Source organism: Parasteatoda tepidariorum, chromosome 4 (assembly GCF_043381705.1).
Source record: "Parasteatoda tepidariorum isolate YZ-2023 chromosome 4, CAS_Ptep_4.0, whole genome shotgun sequence".
Classification (NCBI taxonomy): domain Eukaryota; kingdom Metazoa; phylum Arthropoda; class Arachnida; order Araneae; family Theridiidae; genus Parasteatoda; species Parasteatoda tepidariorum.
In genome coordinates, this window is record NC_092207.1 from 45,825,280 (window position 1) to 45,848,473 (window position 23,194).

Genomic DNA, 23,194 nt, shown 5'->3' on the forward strand with positions numbered 1-23,194 from the left:
GTCATGAAAAATTTTGACCTTTGGCAAAACTCTAGAGCCACAATTTCTTGTTGTATGTTTTAACACTATATTTGGGTTTTTTACTGCAAGGATTACATTACGATCCATAAAATGGGTGTTTCCATTTGAAAATTTTATCACCGTAACTGTAATTGTGAAAACTAAGAAGTTGCTTTTTGACATTTTTTAGCACTTAGATTAAAATTTTATTCTGTTCACTCAAAAGTTATGCTCTACAGAGGGTCAGATGTTGGCAATGTTATTTTATAATCACTTTGTACTGAGTAATATACTGACTATGAGTAATGAATTAATGGGAATCTGGAGAGCTGGATCTCCAGAAAAAAAGTAGTGTGTAGGGAAGAAAGAATTAAATGAGTGGAGTATAGACAGATAAATGTGGTTTCTTCACAAGATACAGGAATGCGTTACTCAGGATTGATTTTATATTATACCAAATATAAGGAATAATAAATACAAGTCTTCTACTTTCCAGAAAAAATAAATAAACTGGTAGTGAAAATTTCTACTTGTAATCAAAAAAAATCTGCGAATAAAAATTTGCATTTGGTCTTAAATAGGCCACTTAATTCAAATAAATGTGAGCAAATATACATATTAAAATCGAGAATAAAAATATTCACAGAAAAAATGGTAAAAATGAAATGTCATTATTAACAGTTTATCTTTTCTAGAGGCATTGTCACTAGTTCTGAATTGCATACTCTATCAATAACATCAAATTAAATCTAATATCAAAGGTTTAATTCCGTTTTTTTTTTTTTTTTTTGAGAATAATAGTGTATAAAACAAAGCATTTTTATGCAAGAAATTGCATAGAATAGAGAATTGACAAAAATTGTTGCATAAAACATTTTTGAGGGAAGATATAGATTAGACAGTATTAAGATCCACCATGTTACTTACAATGGAAGAATATTTCATGATCAGTTTTTTTTTATTAGTGTAAAAGTTAAGTTTTTCGTTTGTGGGGATTTGAAAAATTTGATGGCACAAAAAATACAGTATTTCTTTAAGTCTTAATAAAAGAAATATCCCTTAAATTAAAAACGAGAAATAACATAATAAGGCTGATATATTCCTAGATTTTTAATTTCATTATTTCTTAATTTTATATTCACATTAAATTCTCAGTTCTTCACTCCATAAATATAGCTAACTTATTTTTCTATGTAGGTGAGCTTGTACACTAGAGGTACAAGTCACATTCTACTTTTAGAATCTTTTCCTCAAACGGCTTGCACTTAAACATAATTTATTCCATTATATGTTTGCTATAATTTAATTTCTTATGGAGTTTTCTTCTTTCACCCAAATTTACTAAAATATATGATCAGTATTATTAGCATGGTTTGACTTAATAGCAAAGCTCATTTTTGATAAATCACCAATTATGGATCTCTCTCTATCAAGTGACTACTTCTTTTTGTTACTTTAAAACTAACTTTTGATCTTGTAAGTAATGTCAGTTTAATTTCTTTGACCATTTTCTTGCAATACTCATACTGTTAAAAATAACATAAATTAATCTTTAAATTTTTTAAAGAAGACCCTTTAAAATTACTATCTGCAGAAAACCCATATATATGAGTCAGATCAAGCAATATTTTCAGAAATTTTCATATTTCTATCTGTATTTTATTTAATACCTAAGTGAAACCAAAGAAATCTTGTCAAATCTGTCACAATAATCTTATCAAAGGCTCAATCTATAAAATTAAAATCTAAATTATCCAATTTCAACACCTTTTATTTCAAACTTCTTCATTTTATTTTTATTAAGAACAAGAGTTTAAAAGCTCTAATAAATAAAATTGATTTATTTCTTATCATTCAATCATAAAAGCGATTGTGCAGTGAGCAAAGTTAACTTCATATTATATATACGAAGAGTATGAAAAATAATACAAATTAAATGTCTCTTAATATTTAGAAACATATATGTACAAATTACTATAATTAACAACAATAGTGATTTGAGAATCAAACTTTTTCATTTGAATGTAGATTGTGAGTTGTATAAAGCCTGTTGATTATTTCAATATTATGACTCAGTTGATTGACATAACTTTCAGCTTCTTTCATTATTTCTTCATCAGAAATTTCTTTATTGTCGTTCAGCAGAAGTAATAATGACTTTCTTCCAGGGGCGGCATAAACTATGAGCTATTATAAAGAAAGAAAAAACTTAATTTATTGCAAAGTAAAATTTTAATGAGATAACATAAGCTAATAAGAAGAAATTTAATCAACTTAAGCTTTACAATTTCGTGATTAAGTGCTGTAAGTGGTTTCATTCTTTTTCATATGCTTCGAAGAATAATAAAAAAAAAGCTATGGGCATCAGAACGCGTGGCTGGAGAGAGGATAGTTGAGACGATATGGTTTTAATTTAATGGGATAAATTAATAGTAAATATGACTAATAATTTAGAAGTTAAGGTTTTTTATTAAAACATGAAAATTTTTGACCTAAACCTATTTATGCATCTGACATTGCTACTTAGGCAAGGGAGTTATTGTTTTCTGTGTATTTTTTTATGCTAAATTAAATGAGGCTTCAAAGTTGATAGAATTTATAGTACAAAAGTCTTTATAAAGAGAACAATTTTGTACTTATACTTATTTACATATTTAACATTGCAATAAGGAGAATGTAATGGATCTTGAGTATTTTTTGTGGTAAATAGAATGTGTTTAAAACAAAGTTAATCAAATAAATATCTTAGAATTAAAATTTTTTGTAAGGATTTGTGTGTATTTTGTTACCTGACAGTGCTATATTAAGTGATGCACTGTTTCTTTTATATATTTATAATTATAAAGATGATAAAATGAATAGTTTCTAAGTTATAAAAGATTCATGTGTACAAGTTAAAGTCAAAAATGGTAATTTTAATACATAAAACTCTTATCACAACTTAACTATTTTTTAATTCTATCGACTTCGGCGAGGTCTCGTTCGATTCAGTGTAAAAAGAGCTAAGGAAACAACACATCTATGCAGCAATAATCAACACATAAATAAGTGAAGTCAAAATTTGTACACTTTAACACAAAAACTTTCATAACTTCTAAATTATTCGATCAACTTGTTTTTGGTTTCATTGTTCTAAGTTAACTCTTTAGTACAAAAGACCTAACAAAATATTTTGCAAATAATGTACAGAGAAAATGGATTAATTCCATTTTGAATTTCCATATGTGATGAAACATCCAAATGATCAATATTTAAATCAAATGAAAAATTTTTAATGACTTCTCTATGCCTGACATATATCTTTTCCAATTGTAAAAATATAATAATAGTCTGATTAATATCCATGAAAATCTAAAGCTATCTAACAAATTTTAATGTTTGTTTTTCCCCCACATGTGAAATTGACGAATGCAAAACATATCTAAAGCCATCAGTAAAAAAGAAAAACTTTGAACAAGTTGGAAATATGGTTCTTTGATCAAAAAGATATTGAAAACAATTAGTAAAAATAATTAAAAAAAACATGTTCTACTTATATATTTAAATTTTTTTTTTCAGTTAGAGAGAATAATTTTTTAAATTTTATTGTTGTGGTTCAAAATTTTTAATTTTAAAACTGTAAACTAACCCCAAATAGTTTTTGAACGAACCATCCATGATAAGGCTTCAATTTTTCTTCATATGCTTTATTAAAAAAAGGCGTAAGATCTTCTGCACAGGATCCATCTTTGGTATCGTCAATAAGGCAGGTAATGAGAATTTGAACATATTCTAAAGCTCTAGAAACGAAGAAAATTAAGAAAAATAATAAGTTTTATTTACTGTGCATAAGCTGCAGGTATATAGAACTCATAAAATAAGTTAAAAATATAAAACATAGAAAATAATATAAGGAAGATTATTAAAAGAGAAAAAGAAAAATTATTGAAATAAAACATTTTTAAAAATATTAAAAAAACTTTTTTATTTGTATTTGAAAGGAAAAAAAAACCTAAATTTTTTTTCTTTGTCTTTTAAGTAAAAAATATTTATTCTTCACCTATCATTATTTATTATTATATTATTTCCCATGTTTTCTCTATATTTTTTACACGCACACACATATATATTGTAGCTTCTCATAAAGAGTGTCTTTAGCAAACATATATTGCAAAATAGTAAAGCAATCTCTTTTTAAATATTTGACTTTAATGAATATAGGTCAAACATGAACATGATTTGTACTAATTTATTTTTTTATTTTCAAAATAAATATTCCCCCCTTTATTTTCATAAAAAAATTTGTTGGTTTATGTATGAGATTAAATAAGGACAAGCCACACAAAATAATTGCATAATACTATATTGCTAAACTTGGCTAAAAAGAAGAACACTAAGTCACTCAATAGGAAACACCATCAATCGTTTAATTAGAAGAAAATAAAAGATTTGTTTTTGTAATGCCAATTTTTTATATTTGATTATAGCTCATTAGTTTACGAGAATATTATCTTAAAGCTTTCTGCAGAGAATTATATATATATAAAAAAAAAAAAAAGTTTGCCTACAGCTACAGTAGGGAACCGATTATCCGGAACGGTCGGGACCATCGCTATTCCGGATAACTGATTTTTCCGGTTTTCTGAATCGCTACAAAAAGCCGTTTTTTTTATTGTTAAACAGAACTAAAAAAAAAAACTTGGAAATAATCTTAAAAATAAGAAAAAAACAATGAAGTAATACACTAATGATTATTTCCAAAATGATGGTAAGGTAAACATCTTTAAAAAAAGAAAGAAAAATCAAAAAATCTTGTGAGGAAAAAAACGGTTTTCCTCACACTTTCCGGTTTTCTGATTTCCGGATAACGGGTTCTGTACTGTATATTTATATTAAAAAAAGATATTTTTTTCTAAACAGTTTGTTAACCTAAGTTTTGATGAGTTGGCACTCACTTCATTTTATTCCTAACAAAATTTTAATAATGAAAAAAAAATTACTTGCTTAATTTAAAAATATACCTTTTCAGCCATAACAAAGCATCAATACCAACTTTGTTAGTTTCTTCAAGTTCATATGCAATAACATCATTTATGGTTTCAAATTTTGTTTTATCAGATTGATGAATCTTATACAATTTCTACAAAAAATAATTAAAAAAAAATGAAAAGTTAATGGACTATACAGAAATGAAAAAAATAATAAAACTAATAAAATTTATGTGCAATTATTACCTCTATGTTTCCATTAATATCCTGCTTAACTGGTGTGAATACAGTTCCTAAAATTTCTAAAATTTAAAATAAAAAATAATCACAATTTAATTTAAATTATTTAATATAAAATGATATTCAATTGCAACATTACATAATACATATTTTAATCGGGTAGAAATAAAAATTTTAGACAAATAATCCTTTCAAAAGAATAATTTGTTGTTGTTGTTTTTTAAAAGAAAACAAAATTACACCACAAAATTAGCCTTATAGTTGTATGATACTTGTATTTTTCCATAGGAGTAAATTTTAAATCAATGACTATCATTTTACTATTGAACCAGCATCTGTACAGTCTGCACTCTCTTCATATTTAGAGGAAGAATTCATGAAAAAAATTTCATGATAGAATTTTTTTAGTAAATTCATGAATGAGGTCCATTATTTATTTTGTTTGCATCTTAAATTGTTTTATAACTTCAACAGTTTAAGGGGCTCCTATGATAGAATTGGGTCCCAGAAGTAGATTAAAAGCAAATGTGCTCTCAGTTTTTTCTGAACATTCACTTTGTTTAGAAAAGCTAATAACATTTGAATTTGACTTACACTATTACTAGTTTGTTATAAAATTTAAATAATGAACTATTAGTAAATTATCAGTAGGCCTTGGCCCTCTATTGGCTGCCGCGCCACTGAGTTTAGTTTAGTAAATTAATTGATTTTTGCTTAACTTTTTTACATGTATTCATATTACTATTCCAGGTAAAAATCAAAACAGAACAGTTGTGTGTCACAAATTGATTAAGGAAACTTAACAAAAAAATAATTTTTTTCTTTCCTGGAAGAAATATTTGAAAATACAAGGTAATCTTATTAACATTACCCGATGAGTAACTATGCAATAGATATTGTTCTTTATATTAATTACAACTAAAAAAATGTAGGGAGGCATAAAATCGTCCTCATGAACCAGAGATCTAGACAAAATGGAGCCTCACTAACGAGAAACTACTGAATCTAGATATTTTTTTTTGTTCAGTAAAGAATTGTAAGACTTCAGATACTAATACATGATTTAGATAACAATAATGCAATAAATGGCATAGATCAAGCCCATATCTGAAAGTGAACAGCACTAAATGTTATTTAATCACTACAGTTTATTTTGATAATCAGATATTATTAATAAATTCTTATTTAAAAGGTCAAAAGAGACTAATTTTCTATTGTTGCATTTCCTTCTATAAATATTTTAAAATTTATATATATTGAACTCAGTTTATTGTGATCATATGAAATAAAATGGGATCCATATTTGAATATATAAAATATGGTCTGTTATAACATTATCTAAAAAGTAACTATGCAATATACACTGTTTTTAACATTAATTACAATTTAAGAATGTTGGGAGGATTAATAAGAGATTACTAAATAAAATTTTTTTGTTCAGATAAGAATTATTTGACTTCAAAAACTAATACATAACTAAGATAGCAATTATGCAAAGCATGATATAGATCCAGCTTATATTTGATGGTAAACAGCTCTAAATGTTATTTCATCACAAAAATTTATTTTGATAATCAGATGACTATGATGTAATAAATTCAACGTTAGACTCATTTTGAAAGGTTAAACAAAACTAATTTTCTTTTTGCTGCATCTACTTCAATATATATTTTAAGAGGTACATAATATATATCTTGAATTCAGTGATCTCTGTATAACAAATTTATCACAACACTCCTGCTATCAACACAATGAACAAAATCTTTAGTAATGTTAGATGGGAATCCAAAATATTGGGATCCTTATCTAATCCTCTTTAATTCTAGTTCAGTTGAAATTTCTTTTAATTCTTTTCTTGCCCTTTTGTTTCCACACCTCCCTGTAAAATAATGAGGCTTTGCTAGACCAATTCTCTTTTTCATAAAAGTAATTTTTTGTTCTCCATTTGGATATAATTCTTACGGTATATAAATAAATAATATAATAATCAGATTTCGAATTTTGTTTAGCCGTCAGAGCAAGGAAAGCAAAATACATACAATTTTATACACATATTTTAATTTTCACTGTTTCTTCTCTTATGATAAAACATCAGTAAAGGTTTTTTATTTAAGAATCAATATGATTCTTTTAACAACTCTATTATTAACAACTCTATTATACCTAAACTTATAGTTCAAGTTACAGGAAATCACTAGTTAAAAGACAACACAAATATATTAAATTGAAAAATAATGTTTTTTTCCCCTCTGGATTTACAAGATTATTAAACAAAGAAAAAGCTTTATTTACCAACAAATTGTACAATTCCTTTTGATGCTTCGAGAAATGGAACTAAAGGAATTTTTTCCTCATCATTAATTTTTGGGAAATGACTTACATTAGTAAAAAACATCGTTCGCCGATAGCAGAACTAATTACTTTGTATTGATAAACAAAGAAGCAGACAATGTACATGTGCTTATTTTTGAACGATAACGATTACTAATTAATTTTTTTTAAATTTTTTTATTATACTCTTTGTAATTGTTTCGTTGTTTTATTTAAGTTAATAATCTTAGATTAATAATTCTACTTTTTTTAATAAGTCTAGAATCAAAACTGTGATTTATATTAAATATGAAAAACTTTTAAATAAAATAAGATAAGAAACTGAGACAAAGTTTATACACTTGAGTAAAATTATCATATGCTTCAAAAAAAATTTGAGGATGGTAATAAAAGTCGATGTCGATCAAAAATTAGAAAATAATTTTCATCACCGGTTGATAACCTTTCGTTCAAAAATAAAAGACTTTTAAATCGATTAAAACCATGGTAGTTCGAAAAATTAGCAAAAAATTGTACAAAGCAAGGCATTAGTATAAACTGAAAAAACTCCTTGCGTAGGATACCTTTATACGAGTTGATATACGAAGCAGTTTCTCATCGGTATTTACTTATTTTTTTTATCTCTCTTTATTTATTTATTACTACAGCACAATTTTTCACCACAATTTTGTTCTCGTAATAAAAGCTAGTTTCATAAATCTTTTTCACGAAAGATTTGTTTTATTGTACGTTTAGTAATTATGTAATTCCCTGAATGTTGTATATTATTATTTCACTTTATTTTATTTCAGATGATTAATTAGGTTTTTGTGGTATATGTGTTCTTATTACTGATTCTATTATGAATAATTCTGATTAATGTAGCTATTCTGATTCAATAACGGATGCTTTGTTACATTTTTGATTTTATCGATCTTAAAGTATTTTACTCTATGTTGTCCCTATTATTTTTTCATTCACATTTATTGAAATAACTAAACTACGTATTTATTCTACTTTCCTATCTTGATCAAGCAACTTGCAATTTTATACAACGCATGTATTGATATTTTTTTAAGAGTTAAACAAATGAATATTAAAACTCGAGTTACCTATCCATTTCACCAGCGCAGGTGATGAAGTCGCCAATGAAAAAAACAGTAAATTTAACTGTTTTTTTAAAAATATTTCTCAGTTGAAGAAGAGGGAATATTTTCGTATCGTGATCGTTCATGTCAACGGGTAAGTTTCCTATGGTGATCCATGGCAGAATAATCACCGAGTCTTGGCAATTTCTAGCCATTAACCAGTTGAGAACAATCTTAACCAGTTGAGAATCTTAACCAGTCCCCATCTTAACCAGTTGAGAACAATCCAAACAAAGTAAATATTTGTAATTGTAGTCAGGATTAAACCTATAATACTCATAATTTTACCAGTGTGTAATTATTATTTAAAAGTGAGTTATTTATTTTTTTAAAATGGAATATGAGTAAAAAGACAGTGTTTTTCAAGAGATGGCCGCTCATTTCCACAAAAAGGGCAAAGAGGGTGCATTTATAGGGATCAAAGGCCAGATAGCATGGGTAGCTCTTATAAAACCGCTTAAGGAGAGCACTAGAAAAATGGTTTTATTTAAAAGTATTATGATATTGTCTATATAACAATCTTATCCCTGCTTTCAGATATAATTACATTTTTTGACTAGTGCAATGAGTACTAATGGTGAAGAACGAACTCAGGCACCCCCAGAATCCCAATCTCATGGCTTTCAAGCAGCTATGGTAAGTTTGAGTGATTTTCACTTTATTTTAAATTTTGTTTTATACAGTTTTTCAAAGCTCTTACAAAATTCTTAAAAATTTTTCTAAATTTTAATAATATACAAAGATTTTGACAAAGAAACTCTTTTTAATACTTTAGTATTTTTTAAGCTTATATCTTCAGTTTTATTGTAAAATTTGTGTTTGGGACAAGTTAAAAGAATAAAAAGCTTGAAACAAGACCTCATATAAGTTTATATCTTTTTATTTATATCTAAATATTTAAAAATAAATAAATACTAAAGAATGTTTTTTCTTCTTATTTTTAATTAAAGAGTTTTTGTTCATGATTATCAAAATTAGGTTTCACCTTTGAATGCTATATATTTTGCTTAACTCTACACAATTTCATCAAAAAGCAGGAAAAGTAATAGTTTTTAGTTAGCCGTTAATAATAGTATTTGAAATATAAATGACTGTGTAAAAATTAATGCCTATATTGGTGTTTAAAGTGTTTTTATTATTTATAACAGGCATGTATTTTCATATATTAAGTTATTTATGAAAATGTTTTGTTTTTCATGAAAAAAACTGTCATATGAAGGCAGAAACTTGTGTGAAAACTTTTATATTTAAATATGCTCACTAAGTTATACCATTATGCTATTTTGGTAATTTTTTTAATTTTATAATATGTCTGTTATATTATTAGTTCCCCCTATCTCTTTTTTTAAAAAATAAAATTTAAAATAAATTTTGCTTTCTATGTTAAAATTACTATGTAAAGCTATAATCAAATGAGTATATTATTTTGTAGCTATTTCATTATAAAATATAGAGCATTAGATACTTAATAAAGCTATCACAGAAGCAAAAAAAAAAAAAGAAAACAAAATCCATATTATACTACACTTAGCTAAGTTTAACCAAAAACCCACTTTACCCCACCTCAGAAAACTATTCATAATAGATAGAATTTTCAAATTTATTCTTAAATTTCTATGTATATCTGTGTTTTAGCTGTCCTTCTACCAGTTTGGACTAAAATTAATAGTTTTTGCCAGTTTTTAATTATATTAGAAGAGAGTTCATCAGCTTAAACTAACCTATTGTATAAGTCAGGGTTGGCAGTCGGACATTTCATGATTTTAACCATAGTTTTATCCATGATGTGCAAAACCCCTTTTTGACATAGGTTTAGTGTAAGGTTAATTATTAGCTATTATAAATATGAAATATTTATAAATAAACATACTTATAAAATTTCAAGTGGTCAATCAATTAAGTTCTTGAATTAATTTAATATTAAACTCTCTTTTTGTTTTGTCAATTACTTTTAAAAATACAAATTTTGATGTAGTAATTATTAAATAATTATAAATAAAAATGTGTGAAATTTAAATTTATCCAATCCATTGATTTTATTAAATTATTGAAAATAAAAATACAAAAACAATCAGTTTAGTTAAAAAAAAAAAAATGCTCCAGAATCATATTCAGTAATGTGTAATCAATTTTCATTTACTTCCATTTTAACTCCTTCTTTTCCTAAAGCTTGCAATTACAAAAGAAAAAAACGAAGAAAAAAATTGAGGAGTTTTGTACTCCAAGCTCTTTTTTCAGTTTTGTATGAATAAGACTGAAAATTTGAAACTATTCTTTTGCTTGATGCTGAGCTGCATAGTCTAGAAAGTAGTCATACTAGAGCTATTATATCACAATAAAATAACCTTTAAATATAAAATTTATTTCCAATAACTGTACTAAATATTAATAGTAATTTAATTAAGCCCTTGAATAGATGGATTGAAAAAATTATTAACTTGTTTAAACAGAAATTTATATTTATTATAAATTATAATTAGTTCACTAATCAGTGAACAAATTATACATTAATATAACTAATATTAGGACAATATTGGAAATATTCATGTACTTATAAACAGGAGTAAAAAAAAAATTTTGAGCCCAATATTTTCAATGAACAAAGTTTCTTTTTGGATTAAAATTTCCCCAAAAATGTAAGCTTTTTTTTTCTTCAGAACAGTAACTTTTTAAAAATATTTTTAGAAAATAAAGTTTATAAAAGAAAAAAATAACTAATTTGATTTTACGCAATTCTTGAATAAAAGAGCATATATGTTATAAAATAATGGAAATCAAAATATATTGAAATAGTAATAATTTATTAAATTAAATTTAAGGTCCCACTTTTTTTACTTAAGGAATTCAAACTAACAAATATACAAATTAGCATATTCTTTTTTTTTATTTTTTATTTTTTAAACAAATAAGTGTTTTGCAAAGCGACACTTTTTTAACGAAAATTTTTTGTAGGAATTTTTTTAGACCAAAATTTTTTTCATGGCTGGTTGAATTTTCTCCAAAATCTTATTCATGTTGTCAGATATATTCTGCTCCCCTGAGTATAATTAATAACAAATATTGAAAATCAATAAAAAAAAAAAATTATACCTTGAAATTAGACAATTATTGGGGAACCTTTAAATTTTACTTAATCTAAAAAATCTGCCTAAATTGTAAAATAAAAGAATCAAAATCAATATTTTGATTGATAATAATTAACAACTCATAGTTATTACTTGTAATTTATATCAAATAGTAATGATATGGGTCTTATAGTATTAAGATTACCATTGCAAAAATCAATTAATAGTTTAAATAATTTTGGCAAACTTTTTTTTATGTGATATAAATATAAATTATAATTATAATAGTATATAATTTAAGTATTGAGCATGATTTAGTATCTAATAAAATGTCTCAAATATAAAAAATGAAACTTTACCCCTGGTTTTTAACAATATTAAATCTCTTAAAATATTATAAAAATTGACTCAATTTAAAAGGAGAAAATTGATGTTTTTTAACATATACCCAATTTATTCCATGTGCTCAGTTTATCCAACCTGACCCTACCTTTTTTTTGCATAAAGCAAGTCCTTATTTAAAAGAAATATCTACCATGAAGATGTACTTAAAATAGTAAATATTCTTTGAATAGGGGAAAAATAGGATTAATAATCAATTCAGATGAAAATTCAGTTATAAAATCAAATAATTAAAGCCAAAATTTTGAAATCTATTTTGTTTAAAAGGTCAAAATTAGGTTACCTTTCCAAAAGATAATGAGAGACACTGCATTCTTATTTGCAACTGTACATTCTTATATTCGCATATGTGACTAACTTCATAATGCTTACTTGATAATTTAAAATATTCACACCGAGTGTGCATTATCCCTAAGGTAATGATGAAGCAAGTACCATGGTAAACTGTATGTTGCTTGAATATAAAAAAAAATTAAAAAATGAGTAAATCTTATTAGGTAGCTTTATCATATCTTGAAAGTAGAAACAACTAGCTTGAAATATCATGTTCTCATAAAAATATAAAAGAAAAGAAATAATTGTAAAAAATGTAAAATGAAATATAAAAGAAAATATAAAAATATATAATATAAACGAAAATGTTTATCACAGTCAAATTGTAATTCTGTCCAGCCTTGTACTCTTATGTCTGCACTTTTTATGCAACTCAATAAATTTCACACATGTTTGCATTTTTCATAGGATTACATGATGCTGAGAAAAGTTGATGCTTTGTTGTGGTTGACTCGAATTGGAACTATGGTATTTACCATATTGTCTATGATACCAATATTTGGGTATGTATCAGTTCAGCTAATTAACTAATTCATTTAAATGTTTTGTCAATTAAATTGTTTCTCTTTTATAAAATTCAAAATCTTAAAATATCTAAGATCAGAATTTTTTTTCTATGGAGCCCTAAATAATCAGCCTTTTATCGGTGGAATCCTGGCATAATAAATAAAGCATAAAAAATATAATTGTAAACATATTAACCAATAAAAAACTTTGTTTTGAAAATATTTAATAAGAGAAAAGCATTTTTTTCATTGTTTTGCCATTAATAATCTTAAATTACATTTTATGTAATTTAAGATTATTAATGATTTTATTAAGATTATCAATAATCTTAAATTACATTTTATGTTTGACAGTTTAATTTTTTGCCCTGGAGCTGAGTCTAGTCAAGCGATTTGAATTTGTTGGTGTAAATACAAAAGTTAAAAATGAGTGTAATAAGCTGAATTATGGTTTTTGTTGAAATGAAAAAAAAAAAATGCTATTAACATTAAAAATGGCTATTAGGAAGACATTTTTTTTATTAATGCATTTAGTTATATTATTTTCTTTTCAAAAATACAATATGAAATACTAAGGCAGTTTTTTATAAATATATATTTCTGAAAAAAAAAAATTTAATTTCTTTTGCATTTTCATTTCATTTTAAATAATTTTGTAAAGGCAACCAAAATTTAAAGTTAATAATAGATTATTGATTGGATTTAAATATAATTAAAGGCTTCAAAAACATTGAAAAGAAACAGAAGATAAGATTTCATCAAACTTAGTAGGCAGATTATGTAAATTAAATATTCACAAAAATTAAAACAAGTGAATTTCTTTTATTCAAATATTTTTTTCCTCAGTTACTTTGAAATTGGCTTGACAGTAATTTTTTAAATTTTAAAGTGTAAAACAAAATAATTTATTAGTTATAAAATAAATGCTAGTCCAACTTCTAAGGTAAAAAAAAAAGAAAATCACAATAACTTTGAAAACGGTTATGTATCTACTTTTCTGTTTTGGAAACATGATATAATTCAGTGGGTTAGTGTAAGTTTATCTTTTTGTGTACTCATGACTAAATTTTTTTTTTATTTTCAGAGTTAATCCTTATACTTCTTATCAAAGAGCCTTGATGAGTAATGCTGCAACAAGTGCGCTTCGTCTTCATCAAAGGCTACCCCGAGTGCAGCTCACAAGAGAATTTGGAGCTACACTGCTTATGGAAGATTCATGCCATTACTTACTCTATTCTATTTTGTTTATCATTTCCTATCCCATTACATGTATCCTTTTTATATTTTACATGATTTTATAATGATTAAAGTAACTGTATAAATACAGTAGATTTCTGGGTCATTAAAATAGATTTAATTCTTTTTACTTTTTTGATCAAAAAATTATTTGAATTTAAATTGTTTGTTTAAAGATTGATAATGGAAACTGGAGTGTAACTAGAAATAATAATGGTCAGTTCTGATGAAATTTGGAGCAATGTCATAACTTTGTTATGGATTGATTTTGGAAAAATTGAAAAATTTGGATTTCTATTATGTGGGATATTAATTTTTTTAATCCATCGTGCACCAGTTTTTGCAGAATTAGTAAAAATACTTATTGATCTAGCATCTGGAGCATATAATCTTTTCTTTATTATTTTATTTTTGTTTTACATTTAGTTTTAATCCGTGTATTTTTAAGTATTAAGTTCTTTTTAATGCTTAAAAATAATTTGGTGCACGATTATAATTTATACATTAATAAAATGTTTTGTTTTGAAAGCTATTTTAAGCAAATTTGTGTTATGACATAAATAATTATATAGTTATGTAAGTTTAGATAGATTCAGTTTATTAGGTCAGTATCTTTGATAAAAGGCTCATTACTTATTTTAAAATGTTTGAACGGTTAGAGTAAATTTATTTAGTTATTATTTTATAAGTAGTAGTTCTTCATAACGCAATCAAAGGAGAACTGCGGATTTTCAAAAATTCCTATTCTAATGGAACTGAGCTTAAATGAAAAAGCATAGTCATTAACATTGGCATTGGTAAAATATGCTGCAGCTACTGATCCTGGGTCAAGATATGATCTCCCCAAGTTTTAGTTCATTTATTAATAAAATAAATAAAGAAAAAAACTCTTTAATGCATGTTGAGTTGTGCCAAATGGTTGATCTGTTGAAGGGTTAAAAATAATTGAATTAGTTACTTTAAAATAATAAACCCTAAATTAACCCTCAATTAGAAGAGTCAGCTTATTAATATTTTTCTTTGTTTTTTTTAAAAAAAAAAATCTGTTTTAAGTGTAAATTATGCGTTTGAATGGAGGGACACAATCAAAAAATTTCCTTCTACTTTTATTTTAATTCCTATTAATAAATCAGATTCTCATGGAGACAGTAAATAAATCTTTTTACATCCTCTGTGAGAGTATGTAATATTGAATTGGTTAAAGGGATAATAGGGAATATTACTGGCTTTCTGAAGTTCAAATATAATTTTTATTGACATCATTAGAAATTATTTTACAAGAATTTCTTTGTGTAACTTTTATAGGAGCTGTCATTTTTTAGGATTCTCACTATTTCAGATTAAGCTGCTCACTTAGTGCAAAGCCTTGCAGGTGACTTATCTTCAAATTACCCTTAAAAACTCAATATTTTTTCTTTGTTTATTTGAACATTTTTTTTTTCTGTTTTAAGCTTAAATTATAGCATTATTCAATTTTATTACTTTGAAAATCTTTTATATTAAGTTATTTACTTTGAATTTACAGGACCATAGCCACATTCAACTTTTGTTAGTCTAACTATAAAGTCTATGATCAATCATTTATTGCAAAGATGCTAAAGTTTCAAATATTTTTCATTAGAAAACTACAAAGTTTATTCATAACAATTTTGGATGAATTGAGTTATTTTTCAATTTTGAAGTGCAACAATAGAAATTGCTACACTTGGATGAACTTCATTTTTTTATTTTTTAATATATTGCAATTCTTTTGAATTATGAGTTATTATAGAGATACAGTATGTAAGTATATTATAAAATAGATTGATTAATGGTACTAGATTATTATTTTTAATATTTGAGACATTCGTTTTGATGTTCTATGGTTTCAAGTTCTTCAAACACAGATGCAGAGATATCCATTTTCGTTGTTTAAAGTATTTATTGTTAGAGTAAAATTCTACTAGGAAATCTGGAAGTTCAACAAAAGTTTTAGCTGAAAAATAACTTCCTGATTGAATTCTGCCATTAACCTGAGCTCCTGGAGTTAATTTATGTTAGTGAGTGTTAAAATTTCAAATTTGTCCTTATATTCCCTCTGAGGAGGAAGAGGTGAAAAATAATCTAATATCACTGTATAGTTTTCGAAAATTAACAATATCTATCAGACAATTTATTGATTTAAAAGTTTATATTATAAATATATTGACTAATTTGGAGTTTTCTCAGTACACGTTTTTTAATTATTTTAGAAAGAGCTTTTTAAATTGTAATCAATTTTCAAACTATCAATCTGATGCGTTGATTAGAGTTAATAGTATAAAGACCTACTTAATTTGTAAAAGATTTTTTTAATTATATATTTGATACTTTTATCTAATTAAATGCATATAAAGACTCTTCTTGTTTCTTATATTCACAAATTTACTTGAAAATCTTATACTGCATATTCTGAAAGGAAATTTTTTTTGTATTTATTAGCTAAAAAAACATATTTTGCATACATATTCCATGCATTAAATAGTCATACTAAATAGTACTTTTAACCTCATTTTTATAATCAATTGTATAAGTCACATTATCTATCTCACAATTAAAAGTCCATTTCCAAATGTAATAAATTTTTAAGTTATATATTTTTGGAATTATGAATTTTATTATTTTTAATTATTGTTTTATACGTTTGGTTAGTTTAGTTCTCTAAATGAATTATAATTTTGTTAATTAATGTGTGTACTAAAAATATTTTGTGTATTGTGTATGTATTTTTTAAATTTTAATGATTAAAAAAGTATATTGATGTTAAATTTTAAAAAATGTAACTTTTTATCTTTAAATTATTTTTTAAAATTGATTTTTACATCTTACTGCTTTTAATTTTGTTAGATATGTTTAATGTTTTTTTTTATTTAAATCATTTTAGGTTTATTTAAAAATGCAAAATATATTTTGATTTGAAGCCTTAACTTTTGATTAGTATCCTTATTACCAATCTTTCTCTTTGCTGTTTTACATTCTGTACATTTCAGTATCATAATCTTAAATGTGAGTATAATGCCTCATTATAATATTTTAAGTTAATCATAATAAGGATAATTTTGCCATATTTTACTGAATTTATGGTTTTAAAAATAAATTCATAAATACACTATCCTATAATAATGGAAGAGACACCTTCACTTTTTGACTTTTTTTAAAATTTCTCAAGAAATACTTAGAGGATTATTTTGTAACTTTAGAGTTGTTTAGTTCATGCAATTTTTCGTACTTTGCAATAAAGTTTAAAGCTTTCAGAGGTTTGAGGAGCCGACAATGAATTACAAAAATAGCTAGTATTTTTAAACTTCTTATGCCAGAAAATCCAGCAATAAGCTTGTAACTTGTATCGATTACTTTAATTGCTATTTGCAGCAATTGCATGAAATTCAACTCAAGCTTAAATATTTATAGGGATATAGACATTTATTTAATAAACAAAATTTTGTCTAACATTTTTTTGATATAACTTTAAAAATATTCAGCTACGTTAAACAAAATTTTTGGAGCAATTTAAAATTAAATGCAAAAATTCTGTTTTAAAATTTGAAAAAAGTGCGCTTAAAATTATAAGTATTTAAAGTAGTTCTTTTGTAAATGCACGGAAAAATTAAAAATTTTTCTTCATAATTTTGTAGTGAATTGTATCAGTAAGTCGGTATTTTACATTATTTATGATTAAATAGTACCATTTTGTATGTTTTTGACCATTATTTTTAAATTAGTTTAATTTTAAGAACTGCTATACAGAATTTTAATAATTTTTCGAAGCTGTATGTGTGTTCCATCACTGCTCTGGTTCAGTAATTCTAGGGTGCTTAAATTTTTTTTGTTCTTTGTTTATAGTAAATGGGAGAGTTTAATTTTCAATAGAGGGTTGTGCATTCAGATTAACAGTCCAGTTTTCAATTGCTAGTTAGATCTTTAGGTGTCAAATTTTTCTGTTAATAACACTGTAATGTCAAAGAATCTAAAATGTTCAATTGAATTACACAATTTTTCGAAATAGCAAAAATTTTGAAAAATTTATTTAAGCAAGGAAATAGGTAAATACAGTACTTAAATAAAAAACATTTACAGTACATATCTTTTATCTACTTAACAGTACATTATTATAGAACAGCTCATATATTTTTCATAACAGTAAAAAACCTTGTCTCTGGACAGGCGCTTGCAAAACAAATAAACATACATTTTAAACTCCCATCAAGAAAGGGTTAAGGGAGTGGAGTGTCTTCACTGGAAAAAAAACTAATATTCTGTCTTGGTTGAAATCCAATATCAAATATTAATTATTTTATCTGATTAATGTGCCTAATTCTTCATTATTTGCATCTTTAAAAAAATTAAAACAATCTTAAATTTTTATTTCAACAGAAACTTGGCCATTACAATACCTGGGCTACTACTTCATTGACTTCAATTGCAGAAAACCATCAACGCAACATTCTTCGATTAGTTGCATTTACTGAAGTTACTTTGATGCCACTTACTATACTTTGGCTCTTTAGGTAATTGTCAACTTCCTGTTTACCAATTGTTATTAATGTTGTGTCTTGGCCCTTTATGAAATGTAATAAACTAGTTAATGTTTTTTTATTTTTTATTAGTGGCAAAGGAAGTCTATTTACCCCATTTGCTTATTATCGCTTTTTGACATTCCGATATGCTTCACGAAGAAATCCATATTGCAGGCAAGTTTATTATTATTCTAACTTTATTTGATGGTTGTTTTGTTGATATTGTTACTTGTTTCATATTTTATTTTATGCTTTTTTTCAAATGATGGCTTTCTAGAAAAGTAGAAAAAATTTTTTGTACTGTTTTTCTTTTCATTAATTCATTGGTGGTAGCTCTCAAATTTTTATGTTAATATTTAGATTATTATTGTATTGTCTTGTCATTGATTTAAATATAATTCACTGTTTCTGATAATTTTTGTTTGTTTGTTGTATCTTATTCTTGCAAACATCTTATGAAAAACAGAAAAAAAACAAAATTTGTTTTTCATAAGATGTTTATGTATGTCAGTGTTGTTGTGAGGTATTGATTTGCAGTTCTTTTTGTATAATGTTTTTTTTTTTTACTGTTTTGTACAAATATATTTTTTTTAAAAATTATTTCTTCATCTGTTAGGTTATAATAATACAAAATATGATTAATGATAAATATGCTATTATATAATATTTAAATAAAGTATCTTTTATTTTAATTGTACATCAGAAATAAAAATATATGATTTGAAACTACCAAATTCTTAATAATATGAATACTTTTTTAAATTTGAGGAAAATTTTAATTTTGTATAAATTGGAGTGATCTCTCAAGAAAGTTTTGAGCCAAATTCTTCAACTACGGAATACACAGCTCTCCTTTTAATATCAGCTATAAAAAGTTTAGGTTTCTTATGTTATGTCAATGATAAAATTTTTTTCTCATATCATATGTATAATCATATGCTACTTTTCTGTTTGAAGCATAAAGCTGAAATAGTAGATAGTGTAATGTGCTGTTACATTTTTTTATCTCTTTTGTCCCAAACATCGGAGTCCCTCCTGACATGTGATTTCTCTCGTTCAGTGGAGAAAGAAGGGTGTCATGTGACTCTTTTCTGGTAAATTAATGCGTATGAAAGCAAGGGTGGAAAAGTTAGAGCTTCAAGATTGTAAAATATTGGATCATTTTTCAGCAAGTTATATGTTGTTTTAAAATTCGAATTTTGTAATAATTATGTAAACTCTACATAATTGTTCACATTTTTGCAAAATTGAGAAAATTTTGATTTAGAATGGTTTTAAAGATGGTAAAATTGCTTCTTGACATTTGAAAATGCGTTTAGTGCCATAAGTGAGTCAAACAAAACAGAAAGTCATAAATTATACTTACTAGTTCATATACTTTCCCCTTTAGTGTAAATAAAATCAATTTAAGGCATTACTATTTAAAGCATTTTTTTAGTGTAGCTTTTATTTTTTTGATTTCAACTGACTTTAATTTTGACCAGATTGGTACTTCATTCCTGTTTTAAGCAATTTTCGACTGTATTTCAAAAGTACATTGAAACCTCCAGGAAAGATCACCCCTATGTAGCGACTACTTCTATTTATGACCCCTTTAGGGAGACACAGAATTTTTCCCATAGACTTTGTGTTGAAGAAAACCTTTAGGAGAGACCATTAAAACCTTTCTCAGCGACCATGCAAACATCTGTACCAAATGTGCAAAAGTTTAAATAAGGAAACACAAAATATCAAAACAAAAATTATTGACAAAATAAATAAGTAGATTAATCATTTTAGGTTTATTTAAAAATGCAAAATATATTTTGATTTGAAGCCTTAACTTTTGATTAGTATCCTTATTACCAATCTTTCTCTTTGCTGTTTTACATTCTGTACATTTCAGTATCATAATCTTAANCTGTACCAAATGTGCAAAAGTTCAAATAAGGAAACACAAAATATCAAAACAAAAATTATTGACAAAATAAATAAGTAGATTAAAATGTATACAAAACTGTGTGTGTGAGGCTCTTATTTAGAAAGCTTTTTTTGACGATACAACCTGATGTTGCAGTCTTGCACTAAAGACGATGCTATCAATGATTTACTTTTAGTGTTGGAAGTTAAAAAGTTATTTTAGAAAAAAACAAGCATCTCAAAAAAAAAAACCCCTCTTCTCTTCTTTTAAAGCTAACTAATGTTTATGATATAAAATTAAATGCAAACTTAAAACAAAAAAAATACTTGGTAAATTTGTTTTTACACATAATTATATCAGTTGGGATCATTTTTATAGATGCTAAATTTTATTCATAGATCTGTCTTTTTCATGACGCTAACAAAAGTGGCAATTCAGCACCAAGAAAATGACAATGACTAAAATTAAAATCCTTTGCAAAAATCATGAACCCTTGATAACAATTTTGAAGTCAATGGAGCTAACCTCTAAAAACGACCAACCTCCATCTACGACCATTTTAATTTGGAATGGAGAGTGGTCGTTCTCAAGAGGTTTCAATGTATCAGTAAAATTCTGCGATAAGTGTTTTTTTAAAATTATCAATGATGAAAGAAATATTTTATTTTCGAATGTTGAAGGACAAAAAGAATTACAAAATCATTGTCATGTCAGTGCTGCTCATTTTCTTTTTGAATTGCTTGATGCTGAGAGCATGTTATAATTTATATTGAATGTGCAATCATGTTGAAAAATAATTAAATCTATTGATGATTAAATGTTCCTTTTCAGAAATGTTTTTCATGAAATGAAAATTCTCCTGCAGAATTTTGCCAGCAAGCCAGGTCGTAATGTTTCAATTAGAAATTTTTGTCTCACAATAATACGTGTGTGTTCATACTTTGCACCACCTATCGTTCCTCAACAATAAAAACAAAACTTTTAATTGATATTTACTTGTTGACTGTCTTTTACTATGTTTTTTTTGTGTATAAATTTTATACATGTGCTTTGATATGGATTTTAAAGGTGTCATTTTTTTTCCATTGTACACCGCTGAACAATTGTCATCTTCTCTGAACAACAATTTGTACGAATGCCTAATTAGAAAAATAGTATGCACTTAATAGTTCTACTAGTGTTATACATTTATCTGATAACATAATTGAAATAAGCTTTTTCAGGTATAATCATATATGATAAAGAAATGGTTAGAATAAACTGGATATGTAGAACTAAAACATGTTTTTTTTCTTCATATTCTCCCTTTACTGCAAATTTTAACTGGTTTATATGTATGTATAACATATTTCTTAATGATTTTTCTGTTTTAAAATAATTATTCTGACTTATTTTTAGTTTGTTTTTTTTTTAATAATTTTTTTTAAATATCAGATGTTAAAATATTTTAAGTTTTAAAGCCAAATATTTAGGACCAAATCATGAAGTTATTTTAAAAAATTAAATAATTCTTCAAATTGTAATTTTACAGCAAATTATTATTTTCCTAAGAAGTTGTTTCAAAACAATTTTGATTACAATATGATTTTTGAATATGATTATATGAACCAAGTTATATATTTTTTAAAGTTCAATTCAAAGATATGAGATTTATGCACTCTTTAAAATAGTATATAGTGTACAAAGAAGTATTTATTTTTCATATTTGTGTAATAGTTGACTGAAGTCAAGAAGAAAAACTCATTATCAGAAAGAGTGTATTAGTGTGAGCTTACACCATTTTGTTCTTTATTTATAAGTACTATTTTATCACTCTGAGCACGGATAAATAAACAGAATTGCGAAGTGAATTTATATTGCACTTATTTTGAATTTATTCTGTAAATTAAAGTCTGCTAACTTTTAATTTGTAAGAAGCAAAAATGTGGATGATCAAAAATGTTATATTTTGTCATTATGCAAAATAATGTTTGGTAAATAAGTAAATATATTAATAAATCAGTGAATTTTTTTTTTTTAAAGATTCTCAAATTTATTAGTTTTTCTAACAGTTCATATTATGGACAATTTCATGACACAGGACAACACTACAAATATAAATAAATTAACATTTAATAGCATCTCTCTGCTACACAAAACAAATTTCTCAGTTTTTTATTTATCTAATTCAGATATAAAATCAGAAATTATAGTTTTTAAATATTTTGTAATAATAATAAGAAAGTTTATTAAAATTTTAATATAGTTTGTATTTATAGCATCAGTCACATTTGTCACTGTCTATATGTTATTTATTTTGTATTTTCAATTTTTCCCGATTTGTTTGAATTTTTTTTAATAATAAATTTTTATATTCGTCGTTGAACAGCCGACACAATTTTGGGTTTATTACTACTAATATTCAACCGTAGCCTTGTAGTTTTGAACTAATCCAGAAGACGAGGAAACACCTGAATCAGTACCCCCAGGTCTCGATTTATTATAGTTCGTCGATTTGGTCTGAGGGTCAAAGAATGATCACAAAATATTTTGTTAAATTTTTCTTATTTATT

At 25.3% G+C, this 23,194-nt stretch overlaps 2 protein-coding genes across 5 annotated transcripts; one reads left to right on the forward strand and one right to left on the reverse strand.

Moving 5' to 3' along the window:
* Positions 1-1,821: 1,821 nt before the first annotated feature.
* Positions 1,822-7,943, reverse strand: LOC107440208 (glycolipid transfer protein). The gene is made up of 5 exons (XM_016053067.4): positions 7,500-7,943; positions 5,214-5,269; positions 5,001-5,119; positions 3,629-3,779; positions 1,822-2,187 (listed from the first exon to the last, which is right to left on the reverse strand). Exons 1-5 carry the CDS (start codon positions 7,600-7,602, stop codon positions 2,005-2,007), a joined length of 612 nt encoding a protein of 203 aa, XP_015908553.2. The 5' UTR covers positions 7,603-7,943; the 3' UTR covers positions 1,822-2,004.
* Positions 7,781-22,492, forward strand: LOC107440207 (Krueppel homolog 2). Of its 4 annotated transcripts, none has more exons than XM_043040443.2 (8): positions 7,781-8,138; positions 9,203-9,301; positions 12,874-12,968; positions 14,056-14,240; positions 17,164-17,231; positions 18,600-18,733; positions 18,833-18,916; positions 21,474-22,492. In XM_043040443.2, the coding sequence occupies exons 2-8, from the start codon at positions 9,230-9,232 to the stop codon at positions 21,610-21,612; spliced, it is 777 nt and encodes a 258-aa protein (XP_042896377.1). In that variant the 5' UTR covers positions 7,781-8,138; positions 9,203-9,229; the 3' UTR covers positions 21,613-22,492. The 4 variants fall into 4 exon arrangements, with proteins under 4 accessions (XP_042896377.1, XP_042896378.1, XP_042896376.1 ...); XM_043040444.2 differs by having other exon boundaries at positions 8,127-8,263; XM_043040442.2 differs by lacking the exon at positions 7,781-8,138 and adding an exon at positions 8,158-8,272.
* Positions 22,493-23,194: the final 702 nt, after the last annotated feature.

Excerpts from the sequence above, each read along its gene's own strand:
- LOC107440208 (XM_016053067.4), bottom strand. The coding sequence starts at position 7,602 with ATGTTTTTTACTAATGTAAGTCATTTCCCAAAAATTAATGATGAGGAA. Across the intron at positions 5,270-7,499 it reads AGGAATTGTACAATTTGTTG|AAATTTTAGGAACTGTATTC; the intron begins GTAAATAAAGCT and ends TTTAAATTTTAG. Across the intron at positions 3,780-5,000 it reads GCTTTGTTATGGCTGAAAAG|AGCTTTAGAATATGTTCAAA; the intron begins GTATATTTTTAA and ends CTTCGTTTCTAG.
- LOC107440207 (XM_043040443.2), top strand. The coding sequence starts at position 9,230 with ATGAGTACTAATGGTGAAGAACGAACTCAGGCACCCCCAGAATCCCAA. Across the intron at positions 12,969-14,055 it reads TCTATGATACCAATATTTGG|AGTTAATCCTTATACTTCTT; the intron begins GTATGTATCAGT and ends TTTTATTTTCAG. Across the intron at positions 18,917-21,473 it reads CGAAGAAATCCATATTGCAG|AAATGTTTTTCATGAAATGA; the intron begins GCAAGTTTATTA and ends GTTCCTTTTCAG.